Source organism: Grampus griseus (assembly GCF_964374135.1).
Source record: "Grampus griseus genome assembly, chromosome: 2".
NCBI classification, from domain to species: Eukaryota; Metazoa; Chordata; class Mammalia; order Artiodactyla; family Delphinidae; genus Grampus; species Grampus griseus.
The window spans coordinates 84,835,641-84,863,636 of NC_139018.1; the positions used below are offsets into that span (position 1 = coordinate 84,835,641).

General features: G+C 40.8%; 1 protein-coding gene across 3 annotated transcripts in view; it reads left to right on the forward strand.

Annotated features, from left to right (window-relative positions):
- Window positions 1–220: 220 nt before the first annotated feature.
- NUSAP1 (nucleolar and spindle associated protein 1) overlaps window positions 221–27,996 on the forward strand; it is a gene marked incomplete at its 5' end in the record, with an annotated part of 32,745 nt that continues 4,969 nt past the window's right edge. Inside the window, 9 exons of one of the 3 annotated variants that reach the window (XM_082647555.1) lie at window positions 221–328; window positions 7,252–7,320; window positions 11,256–11,450; window positions 12,417–12,573; window positions 17,478–17,579; window positions 18,677–18,786; window positions 22,241–22,422; window positions 24,441–24,598; window positions 27,711–27,827. In XM_082647555.1, coding sequence (XP_082503681.1) covers window positions 236–328; window positions 7,252–7,320; window positions 11,256–11,450; window positions 12,417–12,573; window positions 17,478–17,579; window positions 18,677–18,786; window positions 22,241–22,422; window positions 24,441–24,598; window positions 27,711–27,827 — 1,183 coding nt within the window. The remainder of the gene's footprint in view (window positions 329–7,251; window positions 7,321–11,255; window positions 11,451–12,416; window positions 12,574–17,477; window positions 17,580–18,676; window positions 18,787–22,240; window positions 22,423–24,440; window positions 24,599–27,710; window positions 27,828–27,996) is intronic. The other 2 variants (XM_082647553.1, XM_082647554.1) reach the window with 2 other exon arrangements.

The window sequence follows — 27,996 nt, forward strand, 5'->3', positions numbered from 1 at the left end:
TGGTGAGGGAGGGTGAAGAACGTGCGTCTGGTGGAGGGGAAGTCAGCCTTTCTATTGGTCAACACCAGGAGACCCCGCCTTTGAGGCATTTTTAACCAATGGAAGTGCAGCTTTCTCAATTTAAACTCTGTAACGTTCTGTTTGGTCAACGCTTAGAGCGGCGCAAGAGTTTTGAACGGCGTTTTTGGGAGTGGAGGACCGATCCTCTGCGTGGTCGCCTGGATTGCAGTTCGCCATGACCGTCCCCTCCCTGGAGGAGCTGGACTCCTTCAAGTACAGTGACCTGCAGAACTTGGCCAAGAGTCTGGGCCTCCGGGCTAACCTGAGGGTACGAGGCAAGTGGCGGGTGGGGTAGGACGAGCGGCCTCTACGAGACGCGGTGGGAGGGGACCGAGCGGGAATTCCAAAGGCTGAGGCTGCTGTCCCGGCCCTGGGGCGGTAGATTTGGTTCACCGAAGGGTCCCACTAACTCTGCAAAACCGAGAGGGAGCCATAGTTTTCACCTTATGTTGAGGCTGACTTTCCTGGGGACTCACAAAGACACCGACTCCAAAAGGGTTTGTTTGGTTTCGTTTTATTGGAAGTACTCAGTTATACCAGGACATCAGTTAGGAAACGCAGGCCCAGAGAGCTAAAGGAATGCTGCATCTAAATGCCGATTAATTGTTAGGCAGTCGCGGAAATAATTGCCTTGGCTTTTGGAAAACTCCAAACAGCTAACATTTCTGTAAATTGTAACAGCGCTCCAAATCTGCTACTTAAATGGGGGACCTGGAAGAAAGGATGACTTTTAGGGGACCTCCCCCGTGGATAAGTTTTTACAACTCAGCCCTGATTTAGTCGGATCGTTCCTCTATTGATCACTATTGTGGTAGTGTTCTATTCAAAACCGGTGAGGTCTTTGAGACTTAAAAACGTTTGGGGGAAAATGCAAGGGTTCAGTTTAGGATTGGGGTTCTCTATATTTTATTTTCCCACATCATATTAACGTGTACCCTGGAGTTTTGTTCTGCAAGCTGTGGTATTTACACGGAGTGAATACCTAAATCAGTCCTCACAGATGTTTTTAAGTGGTTTAAACAAAATAATCAGGGCCCATGCACCTGTTGGGGCTGAATGATAAAGGGCTATCTTTGGAGAGATTTCTGAGCTATAGTATTTAACGGCTCCTCAATACTTCATAAACAAAATCTTAATTCCTTGGTTTAAATCTCTTAAATTTTTTTTTGCAATCTGGCTGGAATCTTTTATCCAGTGCAGCATCCAGACTGTCCTGGTGCCTTAACACTTGGCACCTTTGTCCATCTTTCTGCCTTTGCTAATTTTAATCCTTTGGCCTCAAATCCCCTTCTCTCTCCCTCTTCTTTATCTGCATGAATAATTTCCAATTACTCATCACAGTCCAACTGAAATGTCATCACTGACCTGGCACCTCGTCCCCTCCTCTTCATTCCCTTGGTCACAGATCCACCGCCCGAGTGATCCTAGGAACCCTCTGCGCCTTTAAGGCAGTATAATTTCAAGTACTTTTTCTGAGTACTTGCAGGCTTCCACCTGGCACTGTGGTTATTTGTGTAGATACGTTCTCTACTAAACGTTAAGTTCCTTGAACAGGGATCTCATCCATCCACCTTGGAAGTCTTTACAGCACTAAGTGCAGTACATTTTATTTGGGAGGCGTTGGATACTTATTCAGAGCTACTATTTACAACCGCTTCTTGGGAGCACTGGAACAATACACCAGAGGGTAACTCCTTTGTGAAGAGTTACTATGGAGGTTTCCTACTTGAGTTCGGCGCTCTGTCTAACATGAAGGCCCCACAACCTTTTAGATCTCTGAAGAACTGTTGCAACTTCGATCTTCTTCTGAAAGTCCCACCTATCATTGTCTCTTGAGGAACCTGATTGGGGTAGCCATTTAATCACCTGTTTTCATATAAGTGGTATAGTACAGTATTTTGTGTCACTACAGACCTCATTGCTTGCCTAGCATACAGCATCTGATGCATAGTAGGTGTCAACAAATATCTGTTAGAGGTGTTCTTTCCCAGACAAATTTGACTATACCAGGCATTCTAATAACCAACTACAAAAAGGCACCTTTGAGATGATGGGAGAAAATTAAACTTGGACTAGGTATTAAATTATATTAAGCTATTGTTAATTTTGTTGCATATGATGGTGGTATTGTGGTTATGCTTTTTTTTTTTTAAAGTCCTTACCTCTTAGCCAAATATTTACAGGTAGAATGTTACGATGCCTGGGATCTGCTATAAAATACTCCAGGAAAAAGAGGGGGAACTAGATGAAGTAAGAAGAGCACAATGTTGATAACTGTTGAAACTGGGTGATAGATACATGGGGGTTCATTGTACACATTTGAAATCTTCCATAATTAAAATGTTTTAAGTTACAGTTGGTACAGCTTAAGAGCTCGTTAAATCAATTGCCTTTTTAAAATTCTAAGTGCATAGCAAAAAAATTGAATAAATTGTTCTAAGAAATTATCAAGACTTGATTTTTTAAAAAACTTAACAGAATAAGATTTAAGTAAATTTCACCAGTATGACAAAATTCAAAATAAATTTAGAAGAGAAAATATTAACTTTCTTTTGAGACACTACTCTTTTTTAAAAAAAATTTTATTGAAGTATAGATGATTTACAATGTTGTGTTAATTTCTGCTGTATAGCAAAGTGACTCAGTTATACATATATATATTCTTTTTCATATTCTTTTCCATTATAGTTTATCATAGGATACTGAACATAGTTCCCTGTGCTATACAGTAGGACCTTGTTGTTTATCCATTCTATATATAATGGTGAGACACTACTCTTAATGGTAAGGCAAAATGAAGGAGTCAGTTACTAAGATTTATTGTACGGCCAGGGTCCTTTTCTCACTCTTGCAAGCTTCAATTATAAAACTACCACTATTTCTACCTTCTTGCAGCTCCCTTCCCTCACCTGGCAAAACTCCACACCTGATTAAACAAGCTATGTGCTTAATCCTTGCCTGTACTAACCATCTGACCCTGGCTGGAGAAAATCCCCTAACTTTATTGACTGAACTTAATTTAAATGTGACCATAAATTTAATTTATGATTTATTTGATTCTCCTACACTTCCTTGGTAGTCATTAATTTTCCCATTATTGAGGACAGTTATTTCATATCTTCTCACCTTAGATTGGTGCCCTTCCATCACTTGATGACTTTGCCTCATAGATCATAGAAACATAGATGCAATTAAACTGAGAATTACCTCATCTTTGCATTACCAGACCCACCTGTCCCCATATCCTTTGCCTTCCACCTGTTATATGTTATGGTAAAAGGCTGCGCCTAAGGGCAGCCTTGCTGTTTGTGCTGGAGATCCCATTCCCCGCTCTGAGGCTACACTCCTGCAGTTATTCCTCTCCACTCCATCAGTTTCCCTCACTCTGCTGGCTCATTTCCATAATGCGCCCAATCAAATCTTAATGTCATCCATCTTTTAAAAAAGAAACAAAACCCCTCTCCTGACCCACGTCTTTTATCTACTGCCCAATTTCTCTGTTCTTTTCTACTGAAATTGATGTTTTTGAGGCCACCATGCCCTGCACCTTGCAAAGCTTGTGGTCCATCTCTATCTGTCTTCACCTGCCCATCAGCAGCATTTGGCATGATTGAACCTTCCCTTCTGCTCAGACCACTTCCTTTTCTAGACTTCTTTGATATTTGGTTTTCTCCTGCCTTGCTAGCACTTCTTTCCAGTCTCCTTTGCTAGTTCTTCCTCTGCTAAATCTCTAAATGTGGCGTATCCCAGGGTTCTCTCTTGGGCCTTCTTTTCTCTAATTGTGCTTCTCCCTTGGTGATCTTATTCATTCTCAGAACTTTAGATTCACCTGGAACTAATGACGCCCAAATCCAAACATTCAGTAAGACCTCTCATCTGCTGACTTGTGCAATTAAGTGCATCGTAAACAGCATGATCAGGTCAGGGCTTCCCTGGTGGCGCAGTGGTTGAGGGTCCGCCTGCCAATGCAGGGCACGCGGGTTCGTGTCCCGGTCCGGGAGGATCCCGCGTGTCGCGGAGCGGCTGGGCCCGTGAGCCATGGCCGCTGGGCCTGCGCGTCCGGAGCCTGTGCTCCGCGGCGGGAGAGGCCACAGCAGTGAGAGGCCCGCATACCGCAAAAAAAAAAAAAAAAAAAAACAGCATGATCAGGTCAAAACAATGAAGATCTATTCCCTGTGTCGGTAAATGATTGATTCCTCCCTTCACTGCCCACACCCATCCATCCTGGTGAGCTCTTCCTCCCAAGTATCAATACACCTGAAATCTGGCCTGTGTGCCATCTCCAGTGCTATAAACCTGGGCCATGACACCCTCCTTTCTTGACCACTGCTTCAGGCTGTCTGCTGGTCTCCCTGCCTCTACTCTTGCCTTAAAATAGTATTCTCTTGGTAGTTGGGTGATAGTTGAAACTTAGAATATGTCATTTTTCTGCTCAGTTCTCGTCAAATTTTCCTTACACCTAAAATAAAATCCAAACTTCTCCAAATGTAATGTGAGAATCTTGGGTTGATCCTGATTTGGAGGGAAAAAAATTTTTTTAAGCTAAAACTGGAGACAATTGAGGAAATTTGATTTTAGGCTATGTATCAAAGGACATTAGAAAATTACTACTTTTCCTAGGTAATGCATTAGAGGTTATGTAGGAAAATATCCCCTTATTTTTAGGAGATGTGGCTGATGTATTTAGTGGTAAAGTATCATGATGTCTGGAACTTATTTTCAACCAGCTTGGCAAGAAATACATATGAATGAGAAAGAAAGCAAATATGAGACGATATTAAGGGTTGCTGAATCTACGTGAGGAGTATCAGTGTTTACTAGACTATTTTGACTTTTCTATAGACTCGACAATTTTATAATAAAATTTTAGTTAGAAGGAAGAAATCTACACTGCGTGCTGTGGCCGGTAACCCTCTTCTTGACCCAGGTCACCTCTTTGGTCTCCCTGCCCTCCACTCACCCCAGTGTTCACTGTGCCCCCCACACTGGCTTCTCTCTGTCCTTCAAATTCACCAGCCCATCTCTGGGCTTTGTGTTCCCTCTGCTGGGAATGCTCTTCCCCTGCATCTTCACCTACTGCCTCATTCACATCTCAGCTCAAAAGTCACCGACTCTGAGAGGCCTTTCCTGACCATCCTAACGCAGGTTGTCCTCCCCTGCCTCTACCCTGAGCCTCCAGTTTTGTTTTTGCTTCCTAGCACCTAATGTCATACCATTTATTTTTGCTTACTTGGTTAATAGGGTGTTTCCCCAGTAGCCTACCTTTAGAGGTTCCTGGAGGGCAGAGACCTTGTCTGTTTTGCTCACCACTGTCTCTCCAGTGCCTGGACCAGGTTGTTGAGGTAGTGCATGAAAATGTGCTGATGCTAACATCGGCACCTCCAGCTCAGCTCCCCCAAACATCACCCCCCATCATTCCTCCTGCTGTATGCCCTCACCTGGCTCTGCTACAGGCCCTTCATTTCGTCACTGTTGCATATTTGAGGTTTTCATGGCATTTTAAGATGTTCTAGAAATCTGTACAACATAGAGCCTATGATTAACAATACTTTAAAATTTGCTAAGAGGTTAGGTCTTATGTTAAAGGCTCTTACCACCAAAAAAAATCTAAAGCGGGCAGTAGGAAACTTGGAGGTGATACATTTAAGGCAGTGATGACGGGTTCACAAGTGTATATTGATCTCCCAGCATATCAATTTATATGTATTAAATATCGACAACTGTTTGTATGTCAGTCATACCTCTGTAAAGTGATTGAGGGAGAAAAAAAGAAGAACCAAGAATGCCTAAATTCTGCCCTGCCAATCACTCACTTCCCAGAGAAGACCCGAAGAGAGGTTCAAGAAACAACAGCAAGTAGAAAATAGGTCTCTCCTTTATTACTACTAGCCGGTGTGGTGCCTGATATCTTGATGCAGAGTGTTCTGGTAAAACTCACAGCCTGAGCACAGCATCTCCTGTGCCCTGAAGCCCAAACCAAATCGGGATCTCTGCCATTCTCACCTGAACACATGGCTGATGGTAAATGGTAGGAGCAGAGAAGAGACGAGCCTGGTGGCTGGGCCCCCCTTGAGAAGAAACTCTCTGGCTCTCAACTGTATGGCTGGTGGAAGAGGAGGGAATGAGAACCCAGCCATGTGCTTAAGCTTTGAAAGCACAGGAAAACATAACCCATCACATTAGTATTCTTTCAGGAAAGAACGGAAAGGGCAGTTCTGTGGTGGAAGGAGGAGCTAGGAGTTCCCTTCCCCCGGGGACCTGTAGCCATCCTCCTAAGGCGGCGCCTTTGGCCTTCCCCATCTTAGGATCCCCCACGCCTCCACACGTGCTTCACCAGCTGCCCAAGCCAGAAACCTAGGCATGATAAATTTCCCTGTTCCTCAACCCTCAGATTCACACTGATTCTACTTCCTAGGAAAGTTTTTAATTCATCCATGTGGCCTCAGTCCCATTCTAGCTCAGGCCGAAGTCGTCTCTGGCTTCCTACAACAGCCTCCTGGCCCTTGCCCTGTCTTCCATCTTGCCCTCACCAAATGCATTCTGCACATTATACAGCCAGAGTAATCATCCTGAGTAATGCAAAACTGGTCACCCACTGCCCTGCTGCAAACTCTGCAGACTGCCTTTGCCCCGAGGGTAAAGTTCATACTCTTTAGAGGCTTAGTAGGCCTAGCAGGATCAGGCCCACTTTCCCAACATTCTCTCTCACCATCCCCTCCAACAGCTCCCTGCTTCAGCCCACACTAACCTTTAGTTCTTCAAACTCCACACATTCTTACCTTCCCATGCTATTTCTTTACCCTTTTCCCTATGTCCCACTCTCTCCTATTTGTCCTTCAGCCTCAGCAGTTAGTGACCTCACATCTTTGTCTTAGGACTGGCATGTCCACTTACCTACTGAAGTCTACCCTAGCGGTCCAGGCTTTGGTGGCCCAGCCCACCTGTGTTCTCACACGACACCTGAGCTTCCTCACGTGGGCATTTACCCCACTGTGCTGTAATTGCCACTTTCCTCTCTGGCTTCTGCCGTGAAATCTGTGCGGACAGGGACCCCTTCTATCTTGGTTACCCTACTCCCAGCCTGCCCGGATGACATTTGATGAGTACAAGAACAGGAGAAAATGTTCAATGAATCTTTTGTGCTTATTTGATTTTTGGCTCTACTGATAAGGTCTTTAAACTTTTCTGCAGGCAGACAAGTTGTTAAGAGCCTTAAAAGCCCACCTTAAAAATGAAGCTAGAAAAGAAAATGAGAATCAGGTAAGTAACATTTTCATCACCTATTAAATAGCAAAACAATCAGTTAATAAATGATAAACACAGTTGGTGATGACTTAAGACATGCTGTTACCAAAGAGATTGTCATTGGTAATTGTAAATCCTTTCATAATTCTTATAAATGACAAAGCTGCCTCTGTAATCTATTGAATAAGATGTTCTCATACAAAGGCAAAGATTAATTACTAGTTGCCACATGTATGCCAAATGGTGTGAATAGGGAGGGAACTGGATTTGAAGTCAGAAAAACCCAGTTAAGTAGCAGCTCTGTCTTTTTTGTATGTGTGACCTTGGAAAACTCAAATCATTTATTCTTAGTTTCCTGGTCTTTGAAATGGAAATAACATATTTTCTGCTGAATTGAGGGTTGTGAGAATCACATGAAGTAGGGACTGTGGAAGTGACTTGTGGGAAACTAAACCACTGCTGATGGGAGGGAACAGTTGTCATGGCTGCTTCAGACCCACCCCAAAGAGTTCTGACAAGGCTCAACACCTAAATGATCAATGAATGCTTCATTCTTAACTTGAAATACAGGAAAATGTTGAAAGGCCTTAAGGAACTGGGCTTCGGAGGGCATCCATTATATATCTTTTATTTTTTTTTTTTCATTATATATCTTGAAATGAAGGTAAATATAAACATGAACTGAGCATCTGAATTCCTTCCCTCTGTCTTTATAGACTCTGTAATTCTCTGTATTCTAGGTTATAAACATTTAAAAACTTTAAATGTTCAAAATTCTTTTTGATTCCAGGTTTAATTAATATAAAATAGACAAAATTGATTTTGGATTCCTTTAAGTTTCTATATCAACTAAATCAATATAGATATTTTAATTAATTAAAAAGTTTTTCATGGTTAAGGATACATATTGTAGTGCCATCTGAAATCAGGATTTTACTTTGGGTGGTAATTGATGGGCTAAATTTAAAATGATCTATCATGTTTCAAATTCAGCATCTCACGAGCCATTCCATTTTGAAAAACTTTCACAAGAGCAGGATGATAATCAAAATTTGGTCAGCTATAGAATTCCTAAGTGGTGAATCTGTCAATAGTGAGCTTAGGTTGGTGGAAAGAACTGACATAGACAGTTTATCTAAAGCTGCAGGAGTCAGCACAGTCCAAATACATGGCAAAGAGATCAGTAATATTACCAAGGACAGACAGATGGGTAAGCTTCCAGACCTCCAAATCGTCACCTAGGGAAGTGCACAGGTGTGGGTCACATCTAAGGAGCATGACCTTCTGGATGCCTTCTTCTCCCTCTGTAGATTAGCCTTAACTATATGAGTTGGAGCAGCTCTGTATGTAGGTTAGTCTGACTGTGTGCTGGGGACTCTCAGAACCAGCTGTGCCACTTCAGTCTTGGGCTTATACAAGTCTTTACAGTTACATCATGGTGCGTTCAGGAATGAACATATGCTACCTGATCACTGCTGGCCTCCCAAACTAACATACCCTGGTTAAGGTGTGTGGGGTTAAAACAAGACATCTCTGGGAGTCATGTTAATAGGTTTCTAAACCAGTTATAGAACCTTTTCTGTACTGTGTTAATGGGGGTAAGGGGGCAATAAGTACTTTTAAAGTGTGTCTATACTCCAGCAATATGTGTAACCTGAGGATTACACTTCTGTAATGAGAACAGTTTCTTTTTCCTCTCTTCTTCTTCATGACTATCCAGGGAGTTGGAAAGTAGGATTCAGATAGCGTCTTTCTACCCTCACGTAAATATCCCTGCTCCTTTGAGTTCAGGCTCACCAATTCTCATCTCTCATCTGTTGACTTCCTTGTTGCTTTCCAGTGTTCACTGTCTCATTGCCTGGCTCATCATCTCCTGTCCTGACCTTACTTTGGGTGAATTCAAAGGTCCACCTGGATGTCCCTTACTTACCCTTGCCTCCCTGTTCCTTAAGTCCTGTGACTTTCTTTTCCACTCTTCATTAGCCATCCCCTTCTTTGGGTATACCTTTGGATCTTAGATCACTTAGAACTATTATTCTTCTGTAATATTTCACCTCTGTCTAAAAACCTTCCATTTTTTAAGCCTCCTTATTCTTTTACAACCAGAACATTTATTTTATATTGTGGTTCTCAACCCAGGATGTGTGGGAGAATCATTTGTGGAGCTTTTTAAAAACACTGATATTTAGGCCTCACCAAATCCCAGGCAACTAAATTAACTCTCAGAGGGTAGGGTCCAGTCACCATACTGAAATGGACTGAAAAGTCAGGATGCAAAGCCCTCTTATTCCCTACTTCCATGTGCAGAGTACCAGTTGTCTACTACCGTCTAAAATGCTGGAAGGTTTCTCTGTAAGGAAGAAGATGACCCTAAAGGAAACATGATACAGAAAACAAATGAAAGCCTTGAAAAATGTCTTACAATAACCTATTGAATTATCAACTCCTGGAATCAAGCTACACAGACGATTCAATTAAGGTTACATAACAAGCTATAAATGTTAACAACTTAAAGAATAGATGACAGAAGTTGAGATAAGGACAGGAGCTGAAGGAAAGTATAAGGATGCTAATATCTGCAGTTTACAGGATATGTGTCTGCAGTCATGGAACAAGAAATAAAGGTTTAAGAATGTTTAAAGCTGCAAAGGTAATAGAGTAAGTGGTATAAGTCTATTAGGAAGAAGATGGGGAGATGAGAGTGGTACAAATGAAGTAAATCTTAGTACATGAGGCACTGAAAATAGTTATTGAAAATACAAATGAATATCCCATCAGCAAATCATTAGTGATATGTAAGTAACCACTTAACATCAAACCCTAGAAATACGAAGGGTAGGGCAGAGAATGACTTACTTTTCATTATACTCTCTTTAGTATTTTATTATTTTAACTATATATATGTATTAGTTTATTTCAAAAAATTAGAATTTACGTTTAAAAAGCTACAAAAACACCAAAAACAAATCAAGCCTCTCCTTTATCGTCTCTAGGTAGGATAACATGCTTAATGCCTTCCTCACACTCGATGAGGATATAATTCACCTATTTTTCCCTAGAGCTTTTATAGTTTCATATTTTACATTTAAATCTTTAATCCATCCAGATTTCATTTTGGTGTGAGAAAATGATCATCTTTCATTGCCCACCCCCTCACCAAAAACATAGTCAATGTTTTCTCTGCATCATGTGTTGAATAATGAATCCGACCATCCCCTACTAATGTGAGGTGCAACCATTGTCATACGATGATTTCTTCTGGAAGCAGTTCTGTTCAGGACATTCTGGTACCTGTGCCATGCTGTTTTAATGACAAAGCTCTTCTAGTTTATGATAATGCACATGCCCTTCTTCCCTTACTCCCTTATGTTGACCTTTAACAAGTTACTTTGGGCTCTCTAAGCCTCAGTTTCCCTACCTGTGAACTGCAGATAATGTTAATACTTGTCTCATAGGCTTTGAGGAATAAATGAGATAATCCATGAGAATACTTAGCCCAGTGCAGTTATGATATTAGCTGTAATTGTTATTAGTTATAGCATACTGTCTAGCATATAGTGTATATTCAGTAAATTAACATACTTTTAATAATTTGTGGGAATTCCCTGGCACTTTCACTGCCATGGGCCTGGGTTCAATTCCTGTTCAGGGAACTAAGATCCCACAAACCATGTGGTGTGGCCCCCCCCCCAAAAAAATAATTGGCTTATTTACACACACTAAAATACCTTTGAATGCTTTGCAAGCCTAGTTTTTTAGCTTGGGTTGTTAAGTGTTTCTTTCTGAATACTCTATCATTCTTGTCCTTGCCTATAATTTAGTGCTGGAGGGTTTTAAAATTATCTCTTGCATATGTAATACATATTTTTTATTCAGTTTAAATTCTGATTCTTCCTGAGCATTGTAACTCTATACATTGGACATGGCAGATTAATGTCTCTCTTTTTCAGGATGAAATTCAAACTTCTGCATCTTCTTGTGATGAGATTGAGGTACAGCTCAGCAGCCAGGAGCAAGCTGAGAGGGAGCCAGTGGGCCATGTCACCAAAACAAGGAGAAGGCGCAGGACTGTCTACAGGATCCCTGACTCCCAGGTGAATAGAAATGTGCAAACTAAAAATAAGCTACCACCTGTGCCCAAACTGGTATATTATTAGGGAGCCTTCTCTTAATTCCCTTATGATATCGGGTGGTGGCAAACACTGCTGTGAGCTCCATGAAAGCGCAAACCTGAGTCTGGCCTCATCACACCCCGGGCACTGGCACTCGGAAAGCACTTAGTAAGTATTAAGCACAAATTAAACGTTTGCTGAATAATATGAACATTCATTGAGTATTTTCTTAAGTGAGGTGTAGTAAGTAAGAAGGAAAGAGATACCAACATCAAATATGATTTTTTTTTTTCCTCCTTCCTATCTTGTCCCGGGCCTGGTGATCAGCTGAGCTTAGTCTTTGAACAGTGTGGTCACGTGATTCCGGGAGCTTCTCCCACTTGCTCTGAGAGGACTCTGATTTTATTATCCTTTCATTCAAATGTAACTTTTACAAGATGGTCCTAATTTTTATTTTCTAGCCTTGTGTAGTCCCTTAGTCACTAGCTTGTCTAGTTAGTTTCTCCTCCCTAGGAGAGCAACCTCTGCTCTTCTAGAGGTTGTATGCCTTCCAGTGGTCCCTAGTCTCTACTATTCCCAGATGCATGTTCTCATGACATTTGGTGAGGCAGAGAACCAAATCTGCCACTCAAAAATCTTGGTCTCCTACTTTTCTTTCTTCAATTCATTTTCCTCCTCAATTTGGTACCTATCTTTGGAAGGCAGTGATTACTTTTTTCTTTCTTTATGTCTGAATATAAGCAATGTTTTTAATGATACGTTTTTAAATTGAGATATAATTCACATGTAACATCCTATCAGTTTCAGGTGTACAATGTAATGATTCAATATTTGTGGCGATCATTTCACAATATATATACAATAAGTCTAGTTAACACCTCACGTAGTTACAGTTTTTTTCTTGTGATGAGAACTTTTCAGATCTACTCTTAGCAATTTTCAAGTGTGATTCCTTCTTATTTGTTATTGAAATCATTTATTTTCTTTTAAAATCTGTAGCAGGATCATTCAGAGATAAAAGTATGTGATCCTACTGAATTCCAGAATCAAGAAAAGCATGAAAACCAGGCTCTCAGAACTATTGTAGAAGCTCCTTCTCTACCAAACAAGAGTCAAGATGAGAATGCAGTGCCCTCAGGAAAAAGTGGAATAAATGGTATGCCAAGTAACTTTTTAAAAATCCAAAATTGCTAGGGTAACCATGTGCATTAATTTCCTAGGACTGCCATAGCAAAGTGCCATAAACTGGGCAACTTAAAACAACAAAAATTTGGGAATTCCCTGGCAGTCCAGTGGTTAGGACTTGGCGCTTTCACTGCTGGGACACGAGTTCAGTACCTGGTCAGGGAACTAAAATCCTGAAAGCCGCACGGTGCGGCCAAAAAAAAAAAACCAAAAAACACAAATTTATTCTGTCACAGTTCTGGAGGCTGGAGTCTAAAATCAGGGTGTCAGTAGGGCCATCTTCCTCCAAGATTCTGGGGAGAATCTTTCCTGGCCCCTTTATACCTTCGGTGGTGGCTGTAGACCTGGGCTTGCAGCTAAATCTCTGCCTCCTCATCATGTGGCAGTCTCTCTGTGTGTCTTTTTCTTTCTTTTTTTTTTTTAACGTTCATTCATTCATTTATTTATGGCTGCGTTGGGTCTTTGTTGCGGCGAGCGGGGGCTACTCTTCCTTGGGGTGTGCGTGCTTCTCATTACAGTGGCTTCTCTTGCTGTGGAGCATGGCTCTAGGCCCATGGGCCTCAGTTGTTCTGGCATGTGGGCTCAGTAGTTGTGGCTCGTGGGTTCTAGAGCGGAGGCTCAGTAGTTGTGGCGCACAGGCTTAGTTGCTGTGCAGCATGTGGAATCTTCCCAGACCAGGGCTCGAACCCGTGTCCCCTGCATTGGCAGGTAGATTCTTAACCACTTCACCACCAGGGAAGTCCCTATTTATTTATTTATTTGGCTGTGTCCAGTCTTAGTTGCGTCACGTGGGATCTTTGTTGCAGTGCGTGGGCTTCTCTCTAGTTGTGGCACGTGGGCTCTCTAGTTGTGGCACACGGGCTTTCTAGTTGTGGTATGCGTGCTCTAGAGCTCATGGGCTCAGTAGTTGCAGCACTCAGGCTTAGTTGCCCTATGGCATATGGGAACTTAGTTCCCTGAGCAGGGATCAAACCCAAGTCCCCTGCATTAGAAGGCGGATTCTTGACCACTGGACCACCAGGGAAGTTCCTGTGTGTCTTTTTCTTTACATCGTTTTCTTAAAAGGACACCAGTTATATTGGATTAGGTCCATCCTAATGACCTTGGTTTAAGTTGATTATGTCTACAAAGACCCTTTCCAAATAAGGTCAGATCACAATTATTAGAGGTTAAGACTTCATTCATCATATCTCTTTTGGGGAAATAGTTCAACCCGTAACACCATTATGTAGAACTTCTAAGGGTTCAGCAATGAAAGCAAAAGTTAGAACCAAATACAGTAGGCCATCAGGTCACCTTTTTTTTTTTTGCGGTATGTGGGCCTCTCACTGTTGTGGCCTCTCCCGTTGCGGAGCACAGGCTCTGGACCCGCAGGCTCAGCGGCCATGGCTCACGGGCCCAGACACTCCGCGACATGTGAGATCTTCCCGGACCGGGGCACGAACCCGTGTCCCCTGCATCGGCAGGCGGACTCTCAACCACTGCGCCACCAGGGAAGCCCCATCAGGTCACCTTTAATAACCGTGTAGAAAGCAGAATATGAGTGGTATCTGGAAAGTTTAAGGCAGTTGATTTTAAGGCAGGATGAGGAGAGAGCCTGGCTCATTCTGCCAATTAGCTCCTTCTGGCCTGCTCCAGAGACAGGTACAAAGACCTGTTAGCCCCTTCAAGTAGGACAGTTAAAAAGGATCTGCAGGCTTCCCTGGTGGCGCAGTGGTTGAGAGTCCGCCTGCCGATGCAGAGGACACGGGTTCGTGCCCCAGTCTGGGAAGATCCCACATGCCGCAGAGCGGCTAGGCCGGAGAGCCATGGCCCTGGAGCCTGTGCTCCGCAACAGGAGAGGCCACAACAGTGAGAGGCCTGCGTACTGCAAAAAAAAAAAAAAAAGGGATCTGCAGAGTCTACCTTCCCAGGGGGGGTGGCCATTTTATTATGATAAATGTATATTTTACTTAGTCTCTAACCTCCTAAAAACCTCTTCCCTAAACTTTCTCAATTAAAAATTTGTTTCAATAAGGCCAGAAAACTTCAGTTCCCCTATGCCTAACAGGACTTGATGCTTTCTGATTTCATCCCTCGGGAAGCCTGCCAGTTGCAACAGTGTTTCAGTGTTCATTTCCCCCAGCACATCTATCTGGGACCTGAGGCTTGCCTGAGGGGATTGGGAGAGAAGATGATCCACTCATGTCCACCAAGCAGTTAAATGCAGAATTTCTAATGCTGAGCCCTCCCAGTTACCCCAGAATTTTGAATGTCTTACTAAATCTAGAAAGTTAAAGAAGGTAGATGTTCTGATTTGTAGGTCTGACGTGAGCCTGGAATTCTGCAGATTTAATAAGTACCCCAGGTAATTTTGATGCATATGCCTCATAAACCCATTTTGAAATCCTGAGACTAGGGGAATGTAAAGAAATAAGACAGGGTCAGAAGTGGGGGTGGAATTTAAAATATCTATTATTCCACCAATCTTGTTGTCAAGAAGACTTACTTCTAGGACCCAGTTTTGAAGGCATGGGAAAAATGAGGGTGGACCCTTTAAGTCAGGTTTGCCCAATGAAGCACACAGGCAGTTTGAAGGAGAAAAATCTGATCATGCAGTTTCTGGTGAGAGGAATTTTTTAAACTTTGACATAATTCCAGACTTAAAGTTGTAAGAATAGTACCAAGAGCTCCTATATATCGTTCACCTAGATTTCTCAAATGTTAATATTTTGACGTATTTGCTTTATCCTCCTCTCTATTTATATTTATATACATATCTACGTACGTATATGTGTTATATACATTTTTTTCCTGAACTGTTTGAGAGTGTTTCAGATATGTTCCCCTTTACCCCTAAATATTTGTGTTTCTTAAAACATCAGAACTTTTTCTCACAAATGTACAGAGAGCAGAAAGTTCACTGATAGGGCTTCTTCTTATTCCGCATTACAACTAACCTCTGAGAAACAACCACTTGTCAAGGTTTGGTATAGTATCAAAGAAGAATATCCACGATTATCTGAAAAGGCTATTAAAATACTCTTCACTTTCAACCACATAGCTGTATATGACAAAATTCGTTTTCATATATTCAATCAAAACAATATATCACAACATATGTATACAGAAGAAAAGAGAATCCAGCTGCCTTTTATTGTCAGATGTTAAAGAAATTGTAAAACAAAAACAAAAAACGCTCTACTCACTTTTTTGATTTAGAAATTTTAGCCATTTTTCGTAAATTATTTATGTTAACGTATAGTGGGTATATTTTTAGTGAATCAATTATTTTTTAATGTCTTAAGTTTTAATATCTAATATGGCACATATTGATATAATGTACATGAACAAAAATTCTTTGGGGTCCTCAGTAACTTTTGAGAGTACAAAGGGATCCTGAGGCTAGAAAGTGTGAGACCTGCTAACTAACCTGTAGACAGACCTTATCTAGATTTCATCCCAGCAATGTTCCTTAAAACAAAGGCAAATCTCGACTCATCCTTTGCATTTCATTGCCATGTCTCTCTTTTTTTTGAATAAATTTATTTATTTATACATTTTTTAATTTTTGGCTGCGTGGGGTCTTCGTTGCTGCACACGGGCTTTCTCTAGTTGCGGCGAGCACAGGCTACTCTTTGTTGCCGTGCACAGGCTTCTCATTGTGGTTGCTTCTCGTTGAGGAGCACAGGCTCTAGGCGCATGGGCTTCAGTAGTTGTGGCACATGGGCTCAGTAGTTGTGGCTCACGGGCTCTAGAGCGCAGGCTCAGTAGTTGTGGCACATGGGCTTAGTTACTCTGTGGCATGTGGGATCTTCCCTGACCAGGGCTCGAACCCGTGTCTCCTGCATTGTCAGGCAGATTCTTAACCACTGCACCACCAGGGAAGTCCTGCCATGTCTCTTTAAGCTACTTTAATCTGGAACAGTTCCGCAGCCTTCCTTTGTCTTCTAGCGCATTGACCTTTTTTAAATACAGTTTCTTGGGTCCTCTGACTTGGTTTGTCTAATGTTGCTGATGGTTAGATTCAGATCATGCACTATTGGCAGGAATCCCGCAAACTAGGGCTGTGTCCTCCTCATTCAGCACCCCAGAGGGCTCAGATGTTGGTTTGTCCTATGACTAGTCTTGTCCACTTGCATCACCTGGTTATGGTGGTGTCTGCTAGGTTGCTCCTTTGTAATAGTTATTATATTTCCATTTGTAATAAGTATCTTGTGAGGAATGACTGTGACTCCTTAAATATCCTATTTCATGGCCAAGGTCCAAGCAAAAGCCCTATAACCCCTCTGCTCTATCCAGTCATTCTTTTGCCTTGTTTTATGGATGCATTGGGAAACCTTAAGGATGAGTGACTTTATAAGTAGCATTTCTTGAAAACCCACTTGCACAGTTTTTAGTAGATTGCCTTAAGCTGAAAAAGATACTAGAATGTGAGAGATAAGTAGGGGGAAATAGCAACCCTTATATACATGATGGCTTTAACTGGATTTAAAGAACAAAAGCAAAACAAGTATAGAAGCAAAGGACCTGAGAAAATATAATAAATATAATAATAGCCAAAATGATAATAGTGTTTCTTAGGCTGGTGGGATTGTGTGACTTTTATCATCCTTGTTAAAACAACTAGACATGTTCATAGCAAAAGTTCTGGAAAAGAGTTTTATAAACATACAGAAATTTAAAAACATCTATACAAGAAGCATAAAATTTCTGTCTACTTGAAATATGAGCTAAAATTGTGGTGATGCTGTAACTAATGCTTTGTGCTCCTTGTGCCGTCTCTCCCACACATTGGCAGAGGCCTATCACATGAATATGCTCCACGTTAACTTACATTTCTTAATGGGAATAATTTTTGGAAATCTTTCATTAGTTCTGTATCCTTGGATTCAGGTAATGAAGGTCCAAAGATACCTTCAGAAAGAAAGAAGTCTCTCTACACAGATGGGTTTTCCAAACCCGGAAAAAATAAAAGAACTGCAAGCACTACTCCAAGTAAGTTTTGCACACAAAGAAACATAAAATGGTGGTTGGCCCCCTTCAGGCTGACGCTGGCGAGGCAGTGCACTGTGACAGCCGAAGGCTCAGACACTGGCATTGGGGTTTGCGCCCTCGTTCCCCCATTTTCTGCCTGTGAGACCTTGGGAAACTTATTTATCCCCAGTAAACCCACGTCCTCAGTTTAAAGTGGGAATAATTAAACTACCTATTTCATCAGGTTAATATATGGATTAATTAAGACAGTTTTCCACTTCTGATTACCTAGCAGGGCAGCTAGGCTGTAGCAAGTATTCAAGAAATATCTGAGAATTAATGTGTATCAAGTACTTGGCACAATGTCTACCTTGTAAAAACTTATTATTATTTTTAGTAATAAGTCTAAGGGACTCCATTTCTGGACATGTAATTCTCTTTCTCTATTGCCTGGCACATAGAATGTTGATTGTGCTATATATTTAGAGTACTTAAAATGCTGCTTAGCATATTTGAGAAATTCTAACAATTATACTTAATAAGAATATAATTAGTTAGAATAGTACAGAGCAGGAGTCAGCAAACTATCGCCCATCTTGGACTGTCTTATAGCCCTTGAGCTAAGAATGGTTTCTACATTTGTAAAGGTTGTATATGAGAAAGAATATGAGACAGAGACCACAGTGTATATGACCGCCAAGCCTAAAATATTTACTGTCTGCCCGTTTACAGAAAGTTTGCCAATCCTTTGCATAGAGCTTTCTTAGCATTATTAAATGTCAAATTTATGATTAAATAAAGGCCATTAATTAATTGGTGAGGGGAGAGGACAAATCTGTTAGTCTTTTCTTATCCTCTGGACTAAACAAAGATGTTAGTCAGCAGTGAAATGGACAATGGAGAGATGGTCAGTGTTCGATAGTTTATAAGGTGAATATGCTTTGCCCCTGACTTTCTAAAACCTAAATGTTTTGAAATTAAAATTTTAGCAAAGATGATGCTGAAGTTGAATGTCAGGGGTGCCAAGACAAGAATAAGTGTTAACAGAAAAACATAGGGAAGGTGAATAAATGGATTTTGTCTTGTTGTTAATTGTCATATTTGGGGAAATATTCTAGATTTTAAGAAGCTTCATGAGGCTCGTTTTAAGGAAATGGAGTCCATTGATCAATATGTTGAGAGAAAAAAGAAACATTTTGAAGAACACAATTCATTTAATGAACTGAAGGTATGCTGATAAAATTATGTTCTTAATGCCACTAAGCTGTTTGTTTTTAATGTTGATACTGTGTATATACAATGGTTAATACAATTAGCTATTATTCTACTAATGGAATGAATTTGTTTGAGTCTAATGTATTTTTATTATTTTAAATTTGTTTTTGAGAATTTTCAAAACCTTCCAGATAAAGCAGTGAATCTTCACTATGAAAAAGAATTCTGTAAAAAATAAAGTTAAAAAAATAAAACATTTTTTAAAAATTTGTAAAAAAATTTTTTTAAAGTAAACAGTAAAAAAAGGAAAAAAAAGGAAGAACTCCAAAGTAGCAATAAGTTGTTCTGTTTTCCACATTCAGACACTGTGCCTATCACTTTTGTTGGGGAAGGACTGATATATGGCTGAAGCCATCTCTCCCTGTCTCTGACCTAAAGGGAAAATGAGTGACTAGCAGTTGCTAATTTAAAGGCTTCCTGTCATAACTGAGCTCCCTGGGTGGGGGGCCTTCAGGCCAGGTCCTGCTGGACTCAAGCAGCTTCGAGTAAGAGAAGGTAAAGTCAACCCCGAGGCTGAGTTAGCAGCAGAGTAGTGAGTAAATAACATCCTAGGAAGTTGATGTTTCTGTCTTACATGGTATCTGGTGTTAAAGGGGTGCCACAAAGATGGATGGGAAACATTTTTGAATTTAATAATACATAATAACCTGCCTATTTCTCAAAGAATTTGAGGCAGTTTGTGGTATTACACACAACACAAAACAGTATAAATCTGGTTTAAAAGGGGCAGAAAATGAGCACTGTTAACAGGTACAGTGACTAATATATCAGTCACTCAGTTGAGTTTTGAGTTTTCTGATATCAGTGCCAATGGGGAAATGCACTGGGTAATAAGTTCTAAATAATTAAAAACAAAAAAACAAAAAAACATACGGTTCTTAGAAGCTTACTCTTGGATAATAAATGTTCATTTGAACATTTATAAAACCACTGTTACCACAGTTGAAGACACTGTTAACAGCCTTCTAGCAAACAGTCTTGGCATTAAACATCTCCATTCCTTCATAGTGATCTAGCAACATGGGTGGACAATCCAGGGAAGAGCTATTCAGTATGTCCATAAGAAGACTCTTAACTATTAGCAAGGGCTAAGTATCACAACATTCACAGCTGAGTATTGGGACAAGAGGCCCATCCCGGAGGAGCGGGGGAGGGTGTCCTGCTGATGCTTTACAGAAAGTAGACAGTTAGCTTCTTTTTCTGCATAGGCATGAGCTAGCTGCAAATATGCCTGTAAGGAGGGCCACTCGTTCTCCTTACCATGAAGCTGAGCCTACTTAAGTACTTGATTGAAAGTCAAGCTTTCTGTACTACATAATATGGATGAATTAACTTCCAGGTAAAAATTAAGGGCAGAACAACTGCTTCAACCATAAACTTGATTGTAGCCTTGAAGATGTGTTGAATAAATGAGTAGCTTGTGTTGTTTTTAGTTGATAGCCCCATCTGCATGAGTTCTAAAATCCCACCCCAGCGCCACTGTTTAAGGAATTGGCTAATCAAATGGGTTATTTGGTATGATCTGTTTGGAGACTAGAGAATAAAAAACAATTACAGTGACTTCACCATAGCTAATATGGATTTCTTGACGGTTGACTTGTTTGGGGATTGGTCATTTGGAGAGTGATGGACAATAAGAAATGAGCAGAGATCTAGAGAGAATCATCCTGGCTGTGACCAATCTCTCCTTTCGTGATTAGAGGATGGAAACCTGATTGAGTTAGTTGCCAAATGGCTCCCCTCTGCAATGATCTGAAACCTTGTGCCCTGAGTTGCCTGTTTACTTTGCTAACAGTAGGAATGATCAAATTTTTTGATCTTTGACAGTATATGACAAAATCCCAATTGAATTTGCATTTCTCTGATCATTACATGTTACATGTTTACGTTACAAATATTTATATGTGTTCATTGATGATTTTGCTGTGAATTTGCTTTTTCTTAATTTTTGCTGATTTATGAGCCACTTATCTATATTAATGATATATATTATGTATTAAATGTTCTAAATACTTTCCCACAGTTTGTCTTAACAGTGTCTTACCTTGTGGAAGGTTTTATTGTTTTATCCAACTATCCAGCTTTTCCTTCTAAAACTGAGGGTTTTGTCTTGCTCTCCCTGTTCCAAGATCATAAAAATATGCTCTTATATTTATTTTTACTGCTTTTATTATTTTTCCCTATGTTACTCCTTAACCCACATTTTAATTTTTATGTATGGTATGATTGAGCTCTTTGCTTTGTTAAAACAGGATTTTTTTTGCTAAAAGAAAGGAAGGAATTGATTAGATACACTGCAAGCAAAATAAATTAGTACTACTAGAGTCTGCGGCATAATATTCTACCTGAAAAGTCAGAAAGATTGGTATTCAGTGCGAGTAGATCATTTAAACATAAGTTGCTCAAGCAAAGGTATAGAGTTGGTGATTCTATCACCAGGTATACTGGAAAGTGGGAATTTTAGGGGAAAGACAGAAGAAGGCATAAAATGTGTGGTTAAATATAACAGCATACTTAATACATCTAACCTGAGTTTTCAGCTTATAGTAAAGATATGTATTTACCAAATACTTTGGTTTTAAATTTGTCTCACAACATGAGACTCTCTTCTGCTCGTATGTTGAAATGAGAAGTTAACATAATTCTCTAGTTTCTTGTATTATTTCATAGGATAGAATCAGAATTTTTATGTCTTTTGGCTTTACATTGTCAATTTTAATAGTCCTATCTCTGCTGTCAGTGAAGTTAGATTTCTTCTGCTTGCAACAGAGCTTAGACTAATGATAGTAAAACATTCAATCATTCTTTGTGCTTTGACAGTATCTAGAAAAAGATAACATAAGTGGAACCCTTCCCTGCCATTTCAAAGAGAGCATTTCCCTTCCTCCCTTCTTTCTTTTCTTTAGGTTTTTTTAAAAGAACTTTAAAAAGCTATTGGAGAGCCAGGGGTGGGTAGGGGAGGAATTATTTGTAGATTCCATAAGCTTTTTACATAGTAGGTTTCTCTTTGAGTTTGTATTTAATAAACTGCATATCATGCTCTCAAAGGAACCATCTTTCCAAGAGAACCGATTTATCCTCCCTTTCTGGCCATGGGGGACTGTTTAGCCACCTGCTTTCTCTAGTTAGAAAATACCTGGGGACATGGTAGCTGGGAAAGGCTTTCTGTAACACGTTACTCAGCACAACCAGAAGTTTCTCTTAAATCAGAGTCACCATAGCAACACAGGTGCAGGGAACTGCTCAGCCTGCCAGGCAGGTAGGGTAGGGTGAGGTAGTGGGGAAGGAAGGATGACAGGGTTAAAAGTGGCGATGAAACGGGATAAATGGGGGCACTCTCTTGCACTTTGCCCAGACAATACTGTCTCAGAGGCCAGCTTTAATGTGGTGTGTTTCCCTTTCTTCAGAAGCAGCCCGGCACTAAGGGAGTGGTGGCAACTCCAGTTCCTCCCCGAGAAAGACTCTCTGTGGCTCGTACCCCCGCCAGCCAACGGGGCTCACAAGGCCGGCCTCACGCAGGCCGTAGCACCTCGTGTGTGAAGGGGCTGGCCAAGCGCTCCGTGCTCTCAGCAGCTAAGATGAACGTCAGGTAAAGAAGAGCTCCAAAATGGAACCAAGGGCGAGAGCTCAAAGCTTTACTGCTTCTAATACATTTCAGGTGGACTACAACAAATATTTTAGTGTTGATGAAAAAGGAGAAAGGATCAGAATAGAGAGAAAGATCAGCAAACTGGTTTTATTTATGTTACTTTTTTTCCCTTAAATTTGTGTTTTCTTGTTTTGTCTACCTTCCCTAAGCTCGCGTGTTTTTTTTTTTAAAACACTACCTTTTTATTCGTTTTGTTTTGGTTTTTTAATTTATTTATTTTTTGGCTGCATTGGGTCTTCATTGCTGCCCCCGGGCTTTCTCTAGTTGCGGCAAGCGGGGGCTACTCTTCCTTGTGGTGCGCAGGCTTCTCGTTGCAGTGGCTTCTATTGTTGCGGAGCACAGGCTTTAGGTGCATGGGCTTCCGTAGTTGTGGCACACAGGCTCAACAGTTGTGGCTCGTGGGCCCCATTGCACAGCCTTAGTAGCTGTGGCGCACGGGCTTTGTTGCTCTGTGGCATGTGGGATCTTCCCGGACCAGGGCTCGAACCCGTGTCCCCTGCATTGGCAGGCGGATTCTTAACCACTGTGCCACCAGGGAAGTCCCCCTAAGCTCACATTTGATTCATAAGTAAAGATAGAAAATAAGATCTATATGGATATTTTACCTTATTAATTTAATGTATGTCTGCAAAGATGTGTACATAGAAATTTTTCCATTGACATAAATCTAAAGTTGAAGCTAAATTCCTAATCTCCCAATGTAGTGAGCTAAAGAATTGACTCATCCTAAACTATGAACATTGTAACCTACTGGGTACTGCAGTAGCATAGCCATCTCATGCTCATTGATCCCTGTTTTCTTTGCTTGTGCCTTTCCTGACATCAGATGAGCCCTCAACTGTGACTGTCCCCACAGATGAAGATCTTCAGGCTCCTTTCTCTTAATACCGAAATTTGATTCTCTCCTTTTTTAAGGGCGTTTGCGGCATCTAACAGAACTGGTGCATGGTAACACTTCCCCAACACATGCAATTATCTGACATAGTTTTTAAAAACTGAAAAATGCCCTTGAATTTGGAATTCTTATTGAGTTAGCCTGGAATATGAGGTACCTATACTTGGCAGTTCTGATTGTATTTATTAATAGTTAAGAACACCATGGTCAGGGGCTAGTCCTTGCTTCATGCAGGGTACAGAACAGCCTGGAATTAGTAGCACTTTTCCTACCGCATCTAATTTTCTTAACTCTGTTGTAGAGAGTCTTGAGTAATAATTTTAGATGTTGATTCAGGATCACCATCAAATCTTTAGTTGTAAGTCCAGAAGTTCCCTTCTGTTAACCCACCACCAACAACCCTATGTGTGTTTATGTCTGTCATTACTGGATTTTCATTGAATCTAAGATACCAGCCACTGAAGACTCACCATTATTCTATGAACCACTAAGAAAAAGCACTGCCGACTAACTTTGATGTGTTACCAATTGTAAAACACATTCTAATTTCAGAGATGTTAAAATGTAGAAAAACTCTGCATCAGAGGATCAATGAAAAACATTTATGGCAACTTGCTCTGAGTAGAAAAGGACTTATGTACCACTCAAATGAATGACATTCTTCTAGGAAGATGGAAGAAATGCTCCCATCACTCATTTGGCATAGCAATCTCCTGTTCCCTCAGACTTGCCCTCACTAGGAGGAGGAGAAAGAAGGGGAGCTTTTTAAAATACCTCCTAAACTATAACTTGAGGCACATAGGCATCTCCTTTGAGCTCTGCCTTATACTGTCTTTGGCCAAGGCAGGGAGAGCAGAGAATATAAAACCATATTTTACAAATAACAAGTTGATAAATGATTTGCTCTAGCATCATTGTTTAAGAACATGTCTATTCTGTGAAAGAGGTTCATTTGTATAACAAGTATTTATTGAGGCCCTTTCAGTGCTTGGTGATGGGTAGGTGGTTTTGTTTAGAAGCTTGACCCAAGTACTCATGTCTTATACTCCACTGTCCTATTTAGGTTTTCAGCTGCTACTAAAGATAATGAGCATAAGCGTTCACTGACCAAGACTCCAGCCAGAAAGTCTGCACATGTGACCACATCTGGGAGTACCCCAAAAGGCCAGGCTGTGCTCGAGACACACAAGTTAAAGACCACAAGGGCTGAATCTGCTGCTGGTAAAAAAAAAAAAAAAAACAGAACAAAACAAAACAACCTCCCTCCCACCCCCCAAAGTTCTGGTTTATCTTTAAACCATGTAGCTTCCTAATATGATTGTCTGTTTCTTTAAAGCCTCTCCATTATCTATAGAATCAAAAGCAAAAATTTGTCTAGCATAGTTTTCATTTATACTGGCAAGGGAAGTGCCAGAGACACAGACAAAAAAACCTGACACATCTGCCAGAGGACTCCATCCTGTCCTGAATGAAGAACATTCAGCCCCTTCTCAGGGATTAGGAGGGGGATTACAGTATTCGTTACAGCCTCTGAATGGTTCTGCCAGACTCTGAAACTAACAGGACCTAGAGTTCATGGAATAAATGCCACACTATTGACTACTAGTAGATTGTATAAGCCAGAATAAGCCATATAGATAATCTTCTACACACGGTCTACTTAATCATCACCTACAAAGACCAAGTGGTTTTCAAAAGAACACTGCAATAGCAGTGTGAAGGTTTAAAAGAGTATCACCAACAGGTTAAGGCCTGTATTAGAACTGAGTATATCAAAATTCTCTCAAGAGTCCTACTGAATGTCAGGCAAGAGCCTTGATTACACAGGAAGGACTGCCAGATTCCCTGAGACTAGAGCAATCCAGCAAGAGTTTAAACAAGAAGAGAGTATTATTGTTGGTAATAATCAGTGTGGAGACTGAGGATTTTTTCATGCCTTTGACACCTAAATTAAAGATTGAATAGTGGGACTGACAACTAAATTTCAAGAGAGAGTACAGAGGTGGGATCAGAAAATTTATGATTCTTCCTCTAGATGACCTCTCTCATTCCTACCCACCCTTAATCGTTTCTCTATCAGCAAGGAAACATTCCACATAACATTCTAAATCATCCTGTAATAGGGGAAGAAAGGGGCTTGGGCAGAGAGCAGGGCTAGAAAATGAAGAGTGGACTTGCCTAAGATGTGACTGTGTCATTTTACATGGAGCAGGGGTCACTGAGCAGCAGCCACCTGCCTAATACTGAGAAAGGACTCACAAATACTCACAGATAAGGACATGAGGCAGGAACTAAATGTTTGCCATATCCTGAGCTTTCTCCTCTAAGTAACTCAGGGGTGTGCCCAGTCGGAATGGCACAGTTTTCTTTCCCCGGTTATCAAATATGAATTTAATATAAATGAAATCAAACTAATTTTTTTCTTGTGATTTGCTTTATTCACTGTTTCAAGAATCATATTAATAAATGAGCTAAAGTTCATTTTCACCGTGTTTTTCAATTGTATGGATATATTTCAACTTATCCATTTTACTGCTCATGGACCCCATGGGTATTTCCAACTTTTGTTATTTTGTATAGTGTAGCTATGACCATTCTGGAACATGTCTCCTGTCCATGTACACAGTTTCTCGAGAGTAGGACTGGGGCTGCTGGATAGTAGGGTAGACAGACCCTTACATTACTGGTTTAATTGTACTGGTTTATATTCTCATCAGCAGTGTGGGACAGTCCCATTGTTCCCCTCCCTGCCAACACTTGATAGCAACACAGTGGAATGTCTTCAGCACAGGAGTTCTGTGCTTTTCTGGGTTGTTTCAGTAGGTGGTCCTAGATCCTAGTTGCTTGTTCACATATATGGGCAAGTGCCAACATTTGACGATGGCCTGAATGCAACCTGTGAGGGGAAGGGATTACAAAATGTGCCAGATATATGCTGCCCAACTGTAGCAAAAATGTGGCTTACTGAATTATACCATCCTGGTATATTTTTAACTTTATATTACAAAAATTCATATTCTTCGGTAACAGCCTTCATTAGTAACAACCAGAGCCATGGATCTTTTTATTTCTATGTGATTAGGTTCCTTGCAGGCTTTATATCTGTTTGTGTTAATGAAAATGTTACTATTAACAATATATAATTTTTTTAAAGGGTAGGGAATTCCCTGGTGGTCCAGCGGTTGGGACTCCACGCTTTTGCTGCAGGGGGTGCAGGTTTCATCCCTGGTTGGGGAAATAAGATCCCGCATGCCGCATGGCTCGGCCAAAAAAGAAAAACTAAATTAAAAAATAAATAAATAAAAGGGTAAATATCAGGGAAGCAGCCTGAAAATTTACCCGCTTATTTTTTTTTTAACTGAAATAAACTTGATTTACAATGTTGTGTCAGTTTCAGGTGTACAGCAAAGTGATTCAATTACACATATATATACATATGTATATATAACTGTATATATAATCTTTTGCAGATTCCTATCCCTTATAGGTTATTACAAAATATTGAGTATAGTTCCCTGTGCTCTACAGTAGGTACTTCTTTTTGGTTATCTATTTTATGTATAGTAGTGTGTATATGTTAATCCCAAACTCCTAATTTATCCCTCCCACCCAATGAATTTTTTTTTTTTTTTTTTTTTTTGCTGTACGCGGGCCTCTCACTGTTGTGGCCTCTCCCGTCGCGGAGCACAGGCTCCGGACATGCAGGCTCAGCGGCCATGGCTCACGGGCCCAGCCACTCCGCGGCATGTGGGTTCTTCCCAGACCGGGGCACGAACCCGTGTCTCCTGCATCGGCAGGCAGACTCTCAACCACTGCGCCACCAGGGAAGCCCTAATTCTTTTTTTAAAAACATATTTATTTGGTCTTAGTTGCGGCATGCCTACGGGATCTAGTTCCCCAACTGGGGATTGAACCTGTGCCCCGTGCATTGGGAGCATGGCATCTTACCCACTGGACCACCAGGGAAGTCCCTCACCCGATTAATTCTTAAAACAGGATTCTAAACTCCAGCTGATCCTAGGAAATGTCACAATATTTAGACACTTTGGGGAGCTGCTAACAGGGGAACAGCTAAGGGGTTGGTTTTCCTCAGTTATTCTTTTCTCCTTTTTTTTTTCCTTCCCCCCCCACCCTGTGTCCTCAAGTCCATTCTCTACGTCTGCATCTTTATTCCTTTCCTGCCCCTAGGTTCATCAGAACCATTTTCTCCTCCTTTTTAACCCTATATCTGTTTCAGACTGTTCATACTGAATTCTATTTTTAAGATTGAAAAGCGATACTTAAACAGGTCTTTTTTTCTAATTAAGCCCTTGGATCTTGTTTGTTGTTTTAGTTATTACCCCGTTCAAGTTGACAGCTGAGACAGCGCAGACTCCAATCTCCCATAGAAAACCAGTGTTTGATCTCAAAGCAAGTTTGTCTCGTCCCCTCAACTATGAGCCACACAAAGGTATGTGGGAATGTTTTGATGTACAAGATTTAAGATTGAACAATTCCACATCTGAGGATGTGAAAAATTCTAGTGACTCAGTGTAAGCCATACTTGGCGTAGAATTCCTGCCTCTGCCCCTGTATCCACGTGACCCATGATTTAAAAAGTGTCCATTAAGCAAATACTA